The sequence below is a fragment of the Marmota marmota genome, unplaced genomic scaffold (assembly GCF_001458135.2).
Source record: "Marmota marmota marmota unplaced genomic scaffold, marMar, whole genome shotgun sequence".
NCBI classification, from domain to species: domain Eukaryota; kingdom Metazoa; phylum Chordata; class Mammalia; order Rodentia; family Sciuridae; genus Marmota; species Marmota marmota.
In genome coordinates this window covers 43,483,513-43,498,223 of record NW_026000093.1, presented here as the reverse complement: position 1 = coordinate 43,498,223, position 14,711 = coordinate 43,483,513, and the positions used below count along the sequence as shown (strand labels likewise).

The 14,711-nt window shown below is 38.6% G+C and overlaps 1 protein-coding gene across 3 annotated transcripts in view; it reads right to left on the bottom strand.

Moving 5' to 3' along the window:
• Nucleotides 1-14,711, bottom strand: part of Cpq (carboxypeptidase Q) — a 437,300-nt gene that overhangs the window by 119,944 nt on the left and 302,645 nt on the right. For all 3 annotated transcript variants that reach the window (XM_048782833.1, XM_048782834.1, XM_015485985.2), the window contains exon 6: nt 1,688-1,779. In XM_048782833.1, coding sequence (XP_048638790.1) covers nt 1,688-1,779 — 92 coding nt within the window. The remainder of the gene's footprint in view (nt 1-1,687; nt 1,780-14,711) is intronic.

Below are 14,711 nucleotides of genomic sequence, written 5' to 3'. Positions count from 1 at the left end.
AAAAAAAAAAAAAAAAAAAAAAAAAAAAAAAAAAAAAAAAAAAAAAAAATAGTTCAGTTACCCTTCTTGCCCTGAGGATAAAGTATAAACTTCTAAGCAGGATTTATAGGTACTTGTTCAGGCTCCTGCTTACATATCTACTCTATGCTAGCATCACAATGCACCCAGCCACTCTGAGCTCCTTCTGTTTCTGTAGGATCTGCATCCTCCCTTACCTCCAGCCTTTGCACACACAAGCTCTGGTACTCCGCTTTTCCCTCCCACTCCCTTTCCTTTGATTACTTTTACTCAGTCTTCAGGTCTCAACTTAGATGTCATTTCTTCCACACACCTTATTCCAACTGCCCTTCAAAGTCAAGTTGGGTGAACTTCCTGTGTCTGCCATCAACACCTTATTCTTTATCAGAAGACTTAGCACATAAAATTGAAGTTCACTGAAGTTCCTTTGCATTTCAGTCTATGTAAGGGCAGCATGAATCTTTTTAATTAGGTTAAATCTCATATCCAACATAGTACATGAGACATAAGTATTACTCAGAAAATGTTAACTGGATGTTGCTGAATCTAGAACAATCCTTATGTACTTTTGAGGTCTACCATGACATATGGAATATGATGTTACTGATCCACCAACCAAAGAACACTTGTCTTGAGTTTTCTTATCCCCAGGATTACTGGAGGTCAAAGGTAAAAGAGTAGGCATAAATCATGAGTATTTTGTATAATAAACAATTATATTCAGTGATCAAATTCATGACCCCAAATTCATTCTCTAACTAATTGAAATAGGGCAATAGAGACTGACTCTGTAAAAAATGGCACCCAAAATGGTATAAATATAATTCAAGAAACAAACACCCTCTGACTTGGATAATTACATTCTGTTTCTTTCAATCTGGAGATTTAGGGACAATGATCCGAAGCAGTGGCAGCAATGCAGCCCCTCCGCTCCCTGCCCATACAACCCTGCCCAGCAGCACATGCACCACTTTGGCACTTCCTCTGGCTTGATCCACACTACTTCTGACCTTAGTGTTTTGCTCTCTCCACGTTTGTTCTTGAGGCTAATCTCCACATCCCCAAATGGTCTTGGATTTCTAATCATGTTCTTCCACATTCCCTTCTTGATTAGACTCCACTCTTGCCCAATCACAGTTAGTGTCAAGCCAAACTGTCCCCAACATTCCCAGATCTGAGACCTCTGGCTGCCCCATCCCAAACATCATGATGGCAATGCTGTTGGCTGACTCAAGGCCCCATGACTGGGTCCTCAAAGACCAGCGCTTCCAGAAGGATTTAGCACACAGAGGTATGGGAGGAGGTGCTCGGTGAGGAGAGGGCCTGTCCATATCTCTGGAACACACAAGTACAGAAGAACTAGAGAGGCTATAGAAAATGGCAGCATGAAGGTGGGAGTTTTCTAAGACTGCAGACCATGAAATAGGAATAGAAAAGCCCTTAGCTCCGCACCAGAATGTCCTCAGTTCAGCAGTATGTTCTCATCACAGAGCTGGATGAAGAAAGCTTATACAGAAGGAGTGTTTGGCAAGGTTAGCTGAACACAAAGTATTATTGAGAATCCTAAATGGGACAATTAGCAGGAATTTTTAAACCAAAAGCATCAGTGTTTTTGGCTTACACTGATATTATATGTACAAATACTCAGCAATCCATGGCTGGTTTTTACCTTGTGTGACTGATAGTACTGGGAGGCGCCAATTCCACCTTGTTCCTCTGCAGTCCAGAGCACCAGGCGCAGAGTCCTCTTTGGACGGAGCCCTAGGAAAAATAAAGAAGGAATCAGTGCTTCAGTTGATTATGACTTTCTAAAAATGGCACTGTGGAGGCAGTGAGGGGGGAATCAGAGGCACTCCTCTCTTGCTGGTGTGGCTGCCTGCTTCTGCGTATGGCTGACATAGCAGAGGAGCAGTTTTGGTACTGAGCTCCAGGACAGGTTAATGGCAAAACTTGTTGTGACAAATTCAGTCTTATAGGCCAAGAAGGAGAGCCTCTGATCACAGCCTTAACTAGATATCCTGCCCTGCAGGGCCCAACAGGTGTTCAAGTTCAGTAAGATATTAGGTCATATCTAGAAGGTGCAGTTAGGAGGAGCCTAGTAGATCTTGGGATCTTCTAGAAATCTTAATTAAAATCAAGTTTTGCTCTATTTCAAGATAAGGTGTGTTGGAGATTACTTCTTAGTTTGAATCTACAAGTATAGCTAGCTTCTCCTGCTATCCCCAGTAATGTAGTAACTGAGAAACAGATGAAACATTTATGGTTACCCATGACCAATTTTTTTCTTCTACTTGGAAATATAAGGTCATTCCCTTAAGGTCAATGAAAATTAACTGAATGAGGATGACAGTTATTCACCTTATTGCTTCACCAACAGCTTGGTGGAAATTTCATTGATAAACAAATTTATATAGACAGTCCCTGACTTATGATGGTGCCACTTGCTAGTTTTTGACCTTAGGATAGTACAACAGCAAGCACACATTCAGTAGAAAATGAACTTTGATTGTCAAATTTTGATCTATGTCCAGTCTACAATATATAGCATGATCCTTTCTTGTGATGCTGGGCAGCGAAAGAGAACCTGTCAGCCACAGACTCACCATGGGAACAACTGGTCCTCTGAAGTGTGCTGTGTTGCGGAGCTTGGGTGTTGGTAGGATGAGGTATGTTAAATGCATTTTTGACTTGTGATGTTTTCACCTTTGGATGGGTTTATCAGGATGTAACCCCATCGTAAGTCAAGGAGCCTTTGTATCTTGAAGTTTTTAAGGCTAGTGGCAGATTTGCTGTGTCTAGAACCATTTTTGAGTGACTGTCTATTCAGTAAAATTTAACTACAAGAAAGCTCTTTTCCAAACTTAAAAACACAGGGTAAAACGGTATGTGAAAACTGCCACTTTTGTCAGCAAGAATTAAAATCTGTCCTGATTCATACCTGATCATGTCATTTTTGAGAAACAGGAATCGCAGAACAAGTGAAGCAGGATTTAAATATTAACTAAGAGGATTCATCTTCCCGCCTCTTCACAGGAAGAGCCTTTGGGAAAGATTGAAATGTACTTTGAGTGGCTCTGAGATGGTCATGCTACAAATCTCAGGAATAACCACCTACATGCACCACCTGGGGGCACAGCCTTTGAAAGAAGGAGGCAGCGGAGCAGTCGCAGCCTGGATGACAAGTGCCCCTGAGACTGGGAACTTTATCCCGCATCTGCCAGGCACTGACAAGCCTTCTCCTTTCGCAAACCTAACACCAAGGAACTGAGAGGGGAAAAAGCTACATTCGCCACTGGAATATAGGGTGAAGTCACTTTTCACTCAAGCATTTTAACATCACCACAAGACCACAGATGAGGACATAGGCTGACCTGAGTCCCAGGTAAAATCTAGACAAGCAATTTCCACATCCAATTTCTCAACAAATTCTTTCAGCATTTCTACCTAAATCCATCTGGAACCCAAATTCTTACCTGCACTCTGCTCTGCTCCAAATCCTTACCTCCTGCTGCCTGGATTGTTGCCCTGCCTCCCCACAGCTCTTCCCTCTCTGCAGGTAATGCTGCACATTGTGGAGACAGGTCCTTTGCAAAGCCTAAGCTATGGCATTTCATGTCTCTGCTCAGAACCTCCCATAACCAAAATGGAAGCTTCTGGAAGGCTGGGGTTTGTGCTTTTTAATTCACTGAAACGTCCCTGGTCCCCAGATTGTTTGGCACACATTAAGTATTATTAAGTGGCACTGAAGAAAGGAATGAGTGCAAAGCTTGATGTACTGATTAGAATAAAACTTAAACCACTTTTTCTGGCCTCATTTAAAACTCTTCTGCTAATGCATCCCCAGGCAGGGCATTATATTTGAAAAAGGTAGACAGATTTGGGGAACCCTCCTATCATTAGGTGATAACTAGATAACTAATGGGAAATTGACCTGCCTGAACCTAGTCTCCTTATCTGACAAGTGGAGATAATCTTGGCCTACACCGTAACTCTTAGCTGGGGTTGTTTTGAGGATTAAATGAGATAGGATGTCATAATATACAAGATAACCCTGTGGCTGCCATGTAATCAACATTTACTAATGAACCACAAAACAATGTAATGGTGTCCAGGCATACTTTCAACCCCTCAGTAAAGAAGGGATATGAACATACCCAGAGAGGAAATTCCTCCAAATGCTTTCAAGTGCGCAGGGCAGAAGACTCCTGGAGTACCCACTGCCTGCTCCATGGAGTCCAACCACCCGCTCAGATTCATGCACAAGCTTAAACTCTTGTCTGAGAAAGAAATCTAATCTTAAAGATAGATGTCAACCTTTGGTTTCTCTAAAGGAAATATGCTTAGAATTCATTTGTATCAAATGACATTTTGCTTGCAACACAAGAAAAAAAAGTAAGAAAGGATAAAGTGATATTGTTTATATGCTGCAAGTAAAAATTCTAAACACTTTTAAATCTGTAAGAGAAGGGGGAAAGATGCACTTTCTTTTTACATCTCTCTGCATATCCCAGCAAAATAGTATCAAATTATTAAAATGGCCAGATGCTATGACACATATCTGTAATCCCAGTGACTCAGGAGGCTGAGGCAGGAGGACCACAAGTTTGAGGCCAGCCCAGACAACTTAGCAAGATCCTGTCTCAAAGTAAAAAATAAAAAAAATAAAAAGGGCTGAGGATATAGCTCAGTGGTAAAGCACCCCTGGTTTCAACCCCCAGTACAAGGAAAAATCATCAAAATGATGGAGTTCTCTTAAGGATGAACAGCATTGGCTACAGAGAATTCACTTTTTAAAAGCAAATGCTCTGACTCACCTTGTAGATTGGGTGTGCTATTCAGAGTCATTACAGATAGGATTAGTCTCCTTCACACTTAAAATTAACCAGATGGCCCACAATATCACATTAAGATAATAAAGAAGCAATCAGTATGAATTGAGAGATGCTAAGGCCTCAGAAAGAAGCATAGCTGGCCCTAAAATGATCAAGAGCCTTTTTCCAGTTCTTTACATATTCTACATATTAGTCATCTGTAGGAAGAGTAGCTGTCTCCTATTCTGTAGGTGCTTCTTTGCATTCTCATTTCCTTTGCTTTGCAGAAGTGTTTTAGTGTGATGCCATTCCATTTATTGATTCTTGGTATTATTTCCTGAGCTGCTGAGGAAGTATCTGTTGGTATCTGTTGGAAGTATCTGTTGGTATCTGTTGATATCTGTTGGAATGCTGCCCCTGTGTTCTCCCCCATCAAGCCCTGGTGAAGGTCAGTTCCCATCAGATGGAACATTAGCACCTATTCACAAAGTGAAGGGTCCCCAAGAGAGATGAGGAACCCAGTGGTTAGCAAATACCTAACTGAATCCAAAGTCTCCTTTCACTCTGATAATCAGATGGTCCTTAAACCTAAGAGAAATGATGGAACTTCATTCAATGAAAGACCAGACCCTGAACCTAGTGTGGCATTTGGGTCCCTAGGCCATCTAAGACTCTTAGAATGTCTTTGAGTATACAGAATGCATTGCCCTGCAAGAAAAACACAGATCTCATCCACCCTGCAGGAAAATGGATGGTTGTTTTCAGTGTAAAATGCTCCCTCACCCCAACATCTAGCCTGTTCAAATCCAAATAAACAGAAGCAGGCTCCACACGTTTAAAGTGAGGGCCAGCCAGAATTATTATTTTCTGGATGAGGTTAAAGGCTAAATACATCTGAAAACAATAAAATATATAAATATAAAATTATATTTATATAACTATAGATATAATTTTTTTATTTCCACATTTTTATTGGTGCATTATAGCTGTACATATTGATGGGATTTGTTGTTACACATTCGTACATGCACACAATATAACGATATAATTTGGCCAATATATTTGTCATTTTTAAGTGATAGAACTTACTGTGCTTCTCAAATCCAAACTAGTTTTAGAATTCATGAATTTGAAGTACATAAAATATCAGCAACAACAATTACAGGAATAAAACGAGAGCAGGAGAAGCAACATGACAAACTGCTATGAGGTCAAATGCAGAGAGTGCATTTGGTGGTGGAACGGGGGTACAAGTGAACAGCCCAGTCATGATCCTTGTCTCCAACTCTGGCCCTGGCTTGGGGGGATGCAGCTGAAGTCCAAAGCAAGCATATGAAAGAAAGTTCTAGAACTGGAGGTAAGTGGGAATTACTGGCTAGGAGACAAGTCCTACTGAGGTTGCAGCAGAGGATAGGCAAATTGTTTTCCTATAGATTTAAAGAAACTGCCCAGAGATCCCCTGACCTCCTAGAATTTCAATTATGACTTCCAGATAGTGAAAAAACAGTTTACAACATCATAGTTCTTCTCTAAAAGAACAAAAACTATCAGTAATGTGTCTGAACTTTGTTTTAATTTTTTGGTTTATGAAATGTGTTATACATGCATTTCATTTTCATTTCATTGCAGAGAGTAATAATGCTAAGGAGGAAAGAGTGCCTATGAGAAAAGATGAAATAAATTGTTTTGACTTTTTTCCATTATTTGCAAATTTAAAGACAAGAAGGCTGAGAGATGATGATCATTAAGCTAATCAATTGAAAAGGTCAGTTGACTTATGTTTGCACCAGGAGAAGGGCAAAACAAAATAAACTTGACTTTCAGCAGAAGAACTCAGATTAATCCAAACATATAAATGGCTTTCCCCAAATCATGACCTGTAAGACACACTATTTGTTAGCAGTGTCTTGACCCCAGCATCCAACCACTACTTAGTTTCTCTAGAACTACAAATAAGTTTCCCCTTCTGCCTAACTTTGTAGAGAAAGTACAACTGTTATAGAAATACACTCACATGAATTCACAAATACATTAGTTGTCAAACTCTCCTTTAGCAACAGTTTGGAAGAGAGGGCTTACACTTGAAGAGATTTCTCTTCCTGCAATAAGCTTGATTAATATGAGCACAGTATCTGAGTTACAGAAATAATGACAAGAAAGCATACGAATTGAATAAGAGATACTAAAGCTTAGTGGGTAAATGCATGGGGGTTGAGACTCATTTCTACTTTGTGCAAGTTAGACAATATTTCATATAATATATAATAAGCACATTAACATTGATTCTTCAAAATAGAGGGTGTGGTTAGACAAAGAGGAATTATTTTAGGGAAGTAAGCTGCAACTTCTCTTTGAAGGCAGAAATAGAACATCCCTCTTGAAGATCTTTGTTCTTAGAAGAATTGCTGTGTGTCTTTCTTAGTTATGTATTTATAAGCAATTAGACACTTTGTTGTGGGGGCATTGGGCAAGGCAACAGAATTCTTTTTAAGTCTATCTTGCAAGCTGATAGGTTTTGAGCCAACTGAGGAAATAATCTGGACATTGGTAGGAGGAGAATCAGTATAAAAAAGGAGACTTCTGGAAGGGAAACCTCTGTGCCCCCACCCCTGTTTCCTTGAGGGATGGGGATGAGAGCCTTGTTGATTGAGGTGCTGAGACAGGGAGGGTCCTAGAAGCTACATAAATAAAGGGACCCTGATAAAAGGAGTCTAGGCCATTGGCCTGGGTTCAACTTGAGGTTCTAGGGCAAGGACTAATTCCAGCCTGGTGTGAGGCCAACTCCAGAAACGCCTCCAGATGCAGTCACCCTGTTGCAGTGGTTATGATTTATGGAACAGCAGCTGAGGATGGAAAAATGTAAACAAAGGGAGCTGTAACCCTGTTGCTCCAAACTGACACTGCTGTGACATGGGTGCACAATGACGCCACACAGCAGCCAGAGGGAACAGCTGGCACAGGCAGATTCAGCTGTGGGTTTCTGGAGGAGCACTGACCTGTTGGCCTGACCCAGGATTCATGGACATCTCAGAGGTGGTGGGAGGGACCTCAGGGGTGACAGACCAGCGGCTAACAAGTCCTGTGGAGGCTTAGGTGATTAATTGCAAAGGAGATGGAAGCGATGTGACAATATTTATAATCTATGGTTCTGGAGCAGGTCATAACACTTATAATTTCCGTAATTCAAAGGGAACAGTCCTACCTCATTATAATGATTAGGATTCTAATAGCCAGGAAAGGTACTATCAATCACTGGTAAAGCAGAACTCCTGTGACTACAAATGTGTGAAGGCCACTTCCGGACCAACCCAGTTTTCCACTTACCCCTGCTCCTGCCTTTCATCCTAATCTCTCACTACACCACACTTCTTACTGGTCCCTGAACATGTCCCGCACCTCAGATTTTTGGCCCTTTGCATATGCACTTCTTGCTATTATCCATAATCCTTTTTCACCTTTTCTATTTGGCAAACTCCTATTCATTTGACAAACCCCATCTCTAGTGTCACTTTCTCTGGGAAGCCTTCCCTAACTTAAAGGCAAGGATGGCTGCTCCTTTTTCAGTGTTCCTCTGAAACTTCTAAAACTTCATATAGGTTTATCTCTATTTTCATGTCCAACCATACTTCAATGTTGATATTCCCACCAAACCATTAATTTTCTTATTTCCCTTTTTCATGCTCTGGACCTACCATTTAACAAGTGCTGAATAAATGTGTGTTAATTAACTGATTGACTGAATATGTGTATTTAAATATAAATAAAAGGTACTGCCTTGTCCTTTAATCTAAAGCATGTTGGTAACTACTCAGTTCAGAAAGTTGATAAGATAGTAAAATATGCTATTTTTGTGAGGCCAGAGCACAAACAACACAGGGAAAAGCACTTTAGTAGTCGAGGTAATTAAATGTGCTTCAACTATGACATTTGCTTCAGTTGCTATCACATTGCCTATTTTTGTAACACAGCACTGTCTTGTCAAAATTTAGTATGTCAATAGCTTTTTGTTGACCAAGTCATTAAATAAATATATAATGGTACAGAATTACAGGTGTTTTAGTCAGTTTTTTCACCACTATAACCAAAAGATCTGAAAAGATTAATTTTAGAGGAGGAAAAGTTTATTTGGTGCTCCTGGTCATGGGGTCTCAGTCCATAGACCCCAACTCCATTGCTTTGGGCCCAAAGTGAGGCAGAACATCATGGCAGATGGGTGTGGCAGAGGAATACAGTTCAGGACAGGGCATCAGGAAGCAGAGAGAGAGCTCGACTCACCAAGAACAAAATGCCCCGCAATGACTCACCTCCTCCAGCCACACACTGCCTGCCTACAGTCATCACCCGGGTAATCCCTATCAGGGGATTAATGCACTGATTAGGTTAAGGCTCTCAAAAACCCAATCATTTAATCTCTAAACTTTCTTGCATTGTCTTACACGTGAGCTTTTGGGGGACTTCTCCTGTTAAAATTGTAACATATAGGTATTTTTATTTTAAATTGACAACTTTCTTAAATTTTTAATTTTGATTTTTTTCTGAATATGAAAATATATATCCTTTTTAAAATTTAAAACAAAAGAAAGCAAAAAACAACCTATATTATTATATTTCCTTATATGTTTTATATACTTACGCATACAAAATTATATAAGCATATATACACAGTTATTCTTACATATAATTTTATTCTACTTGTTTTCAATTAAAGTCATGGAATATATGGTTTTTATTATGATCAACCATCTTCAGGAAAATAGTCCTTAATTTTTCTAGCTGTTCCCTAACTACTGGACATCTAAGGTTTTTATTTTTTAGACAAATTCTTATATTAAAAATAAAAATATTGAGTCTAAGTTAAATATAAACATTTTCAAGTTTTTTGACATATGTTACCAATGCCCTGAAGACAGGGTATCAACTTATATTATTAGAAGGAGAATGTTCAATTTTACTTAATTTTGAACTTTTAATCTTATTGCCTTTATTTTTGTGTTTCATGTTTTATCTACTTTTTTATACTTCATTTTATTTATTTTCAGCCAAAATACCTTCACTTATGCACTCATACACAATCTATAGTCTAGTGTAAGTTGATTGAGACAAATGTTAAGCTTAAATCTGATGCCTGACTGGAGTTAAAATACGTGAATTTGTTTTTCTTATGAAATTGCCTGATAGCAGAACTCTTTCAATCATATACTTTTAAGATAATGTTAGTAGCATGTACAGAACACAAGTTTGATCCAGTTGGCATTTTAAAATGTACTATTTCCTTTTCCCTATCATTATTTAGAGTGTTTTTTTTTTTTTTTTTTTATCTGTAAGGAGAAATTGAGAAGCCTGGCTAATGATAGATTTGAACTCTGAATCACACTTTGGTTAAGAGTTCTATCTTGCAAAAACATCAACTAGTGAGATGTTAAACAGCACAGCTCTTAAGAAAATGATGATGAATCAAGTATGAGTAGGACCAAAGCTCCTTTCAAATTTACATTCACCAATGTGGGTCTTTAAATTATATTTCTTGTGAAGATGCAGCTGTAGGAAGAACAACAACATTGTTGGTGCTGGGATCAGGGATTAACAAAAAGAAACACAATGGCAACAAGCAACAGGGAAGAGAACATTTCTGGGATCCATTTTTAATACCCAACAGAAGATGATGAATACATTGCTGGAAAACTCAGAAGCCCTCATTAAGCTATTTTCGTTAACTCTTCCAAAAGCTCTTTTCTATGGTAATGCAGACGGAGAAGATATATTCTACACTTTCAGATTTTCCTTGTGTATAAAATTAGTTGTGAAGTTACCAATAATTTCTATGAAGTTACTTATACATGACTGAAGTATTAATTATTTGATATTTTTGACCCACAATTAATTATAACTTTTTGTTCTTGATTCCATTTCAGTTTAGGTTTCAGACCACAGCACATTTAGTAGTACTTATCCATTTTGCAATCAGTTTTCAACAAAAACTCAAAAACTGCCACCAAATTCATCTTCTTAAAATGCTGTGTTGAACATGTCACTGGCCATGTGAAAAATCTTCAATCACTCTTTATCATTTGTAGCAATATTCTGCCTCCAGCCTTTTTTTGAAACATGCATCTCTATCAATAAAATATCAATTTATATATGCTCAATGAACTTGAGCATAAATCACCACATATGTATATTTATATAAATGGCACATATACAACATTGTCAATGCAAGTAATTATTAGTAAAATTCATTTCTTTTTCTACATGAAAAAGTAAATGTTTTCCTGTACACAAATGGATTTTTATACACACTCTGGCTTTAGAGGCCACTGGTCTATGGGACAGGCCATCCCTTAGTATGGCATTTGAGAACCTATGCAGACTCACCTCCAACTATTTTTCTTCTCAAGTCCTCATTTCCACGTAAATTTTTCTCTTTACTTTCTTCCCATTTCTGTGCTTTTCCTCACACTACTTATGCCATCTGGTTTGTCCTTCCTTTCTCTCACAACTGACCCATATCCATCCATCTTTGCGGATCCAGTTCCAATTCCTCCTGCACCATGCTCTCCGTTCTCTAAACTTCAAAGTTGTTATTTTCTGGTCCACCCATTTGGCAATTAATCACGGTTAATGTACTTCCTGTTTTTGGTTCTCACACACAGCTGCTGATAAATCAAAGCACCCCATCTATATTTGTTAGTTTATGGATTAGCAGAACTAATAGAACTGTTTGACGCTGCAACAGGAGATATAGATTAAATTTATAGAAAGGACTTTGGACAGAGTATATTTTCAAACATTAAATCCACTATCAGTTATAGTTACCCGAGGAACAGTAAAGCCCGCAGACAAGGCTGGTGTAGGGCAGGTGGGGAGTGGAAACAGACTGGAATCTTCGAGTCCCTGTTGGATCTAGGATATTATAATTGGTGACTCTACAAATACTGAGCCTCACCCACAGGGACATGAGATTGGCATTTCTTCAAGAGAAGTATTTGGCCTCCCAGGAGAAGTGCTGTTTATCTCAAACGTTTTCATTCCTTAATTATGGAAAGTGTGAGACACATTTGTATTCTCAAGATGAAAGAAAACCTAGAGCAAACTCAGAGGTGTTTATGTGAAATTTCAGTGCTTCAATTTTTATGAATACTACATCGCTAAGGTAATGGGTTATCTGACCTTATGCAGTGTTTGCTTTTCTGGGTCATTTTGACCCATCTTTTGTATAAAACTGGTAGGGGATGGGAGAAATGTTACATTGTGTCTGTTAAAAATATTTATAGGAATATGTCAAAATTTGCTTAAAATCTCAGGGGATTGTTGTCTGAGAATGGTCCCCCAAGTTTATCTGCTGCCCTCCCAGGGTCAAGTTTATATGGGTGTGTTCAGTCTGTGAACACTCCGTTTTTTGAAATGAAACCAAATTCATGCAGAGTTATGTGCTTAGTGTGGGAAGGAATGTGCTGTCTTCATTCTCAGCACTTTTCCCAGGACCCCCTGTCCTCAAACCTTAAAATCAATCTACTAGATTCCCCCCCACACCATGTAGATATTAACCTATCCAGAACATTATTTCCTCTCTTGTTCTAACTTATTTCTAATTCCTATACTTAACAATTGCTAAAACCCATCATCGATGTCCATCTTGGACACACAAGCATATGTTTAAAAATTCTACTCCAAAAATGGAGGAACTTTAGATAGGGAAAAGGGGAATGAGGAGAAAGGATGGGGTCAAGGGGTAGGAATGATGGTGGAATGAGTTAGACATCATTACCCTAAGTACATGTATAAAGGCACAAATGGTATGAAAATTCTTTGTGTACAACCAGTGACTTGAAAAATTGTGTTCTATATGTGTAATGAATTGCATTCTGCCATCATGTATAAGAAATTAGAATAAATATATCATTTAATAAAAAATTTTACCCCATAAAGGAAGAAACTAAAATTCTGGAATAGAAGTGAACACACAAATAATCAACAAGCACTCATTTGTGCAGAAAACACTAAGATTAAATGGCACAATCAAAGTTACTCAAAATAGCAGACATATTCATTCAACAACTATTTCTGGTCCAGGAACCAAGGCAAGAAGATGATCATGCTATTTGAACTCATGAAATCCGCTGTCTAGAAGACCAGGGGAATAAGAAATTCCCATATAATTCTAATAATTGCATTGCCATCATTATTATGGGTGCTTTGAATCTACGCAGTGAATCTTAAAAAGTTTGTTTTTCTGGACAAAGAGTGATTTTAGAAGAGAGAGAGAGAGAGAGAGAGAGAGAGAGAGAGAGAGAGAGAGATGGAGAGAGAGAGAGAGAGAGAGAAACTGAGAGAGTTATTAATATCATCTCCCATGTGATTTTAGAGATGATCAAGATGAGGGTAGAAGGGACCAAGATGTACAGGCCCCCATGCCAGATACTGTGCTCTTTCCAGACAAAATCTCATGTAATTTTATAAACATTACCTCATTTAATTCTGCAAAGCAAATACTATTGCCTCCCTCTTTTCCAAATAAGGAAAGTGAGTGACAGAGAAATTAAATCACTTGCCCTGACCACACAGCTAGGAAGTGGCCGAGCCAAGAGTCAGACCTGGGACTCTCAGATGCCAAACCATGTTCTCAACTGCTTCATGAGATTGACTTTCCAAATGTCAGACTTCAAGGAAGGGTCTGGCCAGTCCTGAGCAACCTCCATCTTCTTATGTCTCATTTCAGGTGAAACTCTCACATTAGAGGATGTAATCTAACAAAGTTACTGCTTCTTCCCTGTTAAGCAGAGGTCCATGTTAGCACCTTCAAGTTCCAGCTGAAACTGTCCAGCTTCAGGAACAAAGTTGCAAGAATATCACCTATAGACATTAGGACAGGATGTGTTCAGTCAGTGGGGTTGGAAACTGGGGCCCATGGGAAGGACATTTTCTAAGCTGATGGAGATAAGTAAGCCATCAGTTCCTGAGACCGTCGGAAGCTGAGCACCACTGCAAAGTCCAGACTTAGAGCATCAAGAATGAAGAAAAATCTTGAACCACAGGGTCCAAAAGTCATCACTATAACTTAGAGTAAGTAGGAGTCAGAGAAGATGGACTCACTTGCATTTCAGGGGACTGAGCTCCAGAAAAATGAAAAATAAATCTAAAAAATTATAAACCTAGCATCCACTTAAAAAAATTATAAACTTAGAACTTAAAAAAACCAACACAATGTATTGTCTGCTCAGAAAAATCGTAGGACTTTTCAAAATATCAAGAAAATGGCACAGTCAAGATTATATTGTAAAATACAAAGTGAATATGTTGATTTTTTTTGTTGTCAGTAATAAATTCTGTTTGAAGACAAAAACTTACAATGACATTTTAGGGAATTTATGTTTTTCTGACAAAAATATGAATTTTATTTTTATTGGTGTATCCCAATTATACAGAAAAGTAGGTTTCATTGTGAAAAATAAAGAAAAAATTGTCTCCAGTCCCATCTAATAGTTATACATATATAAAGACAAATTGGATCAATTTTCCTTCTCAAAACGTTCTCTTCTCTATTCTTCTCTCTTCCCACAACCACCTCTCTCTTTTTTACTAATCACCCTTCTACTTACATGGCTTTTCATTTCTCCCCTTTAGCTTCTTATATGAGGGAAAGCATGATATTGTTCTAAGTCTGGCTTATTTCACTCAAAATTATGATCTTCAGCTGGACGCAGTAGCCTGTAATCCCAGGGGTTCAGGAGGCTGAGAAAAGCGGATTACAAATTGGAGGCTAGTCTCAGTAATTTAGCAAGACAGTCTCAAAAAAAAAGAAAAGAAAAGAAATAAAGGAAGGAAGGGGGGAGAGAGAGAGAGAGAGAGAGAGAGAGAGAGAGAGAGAGAGAGAGAGAGAGAGAG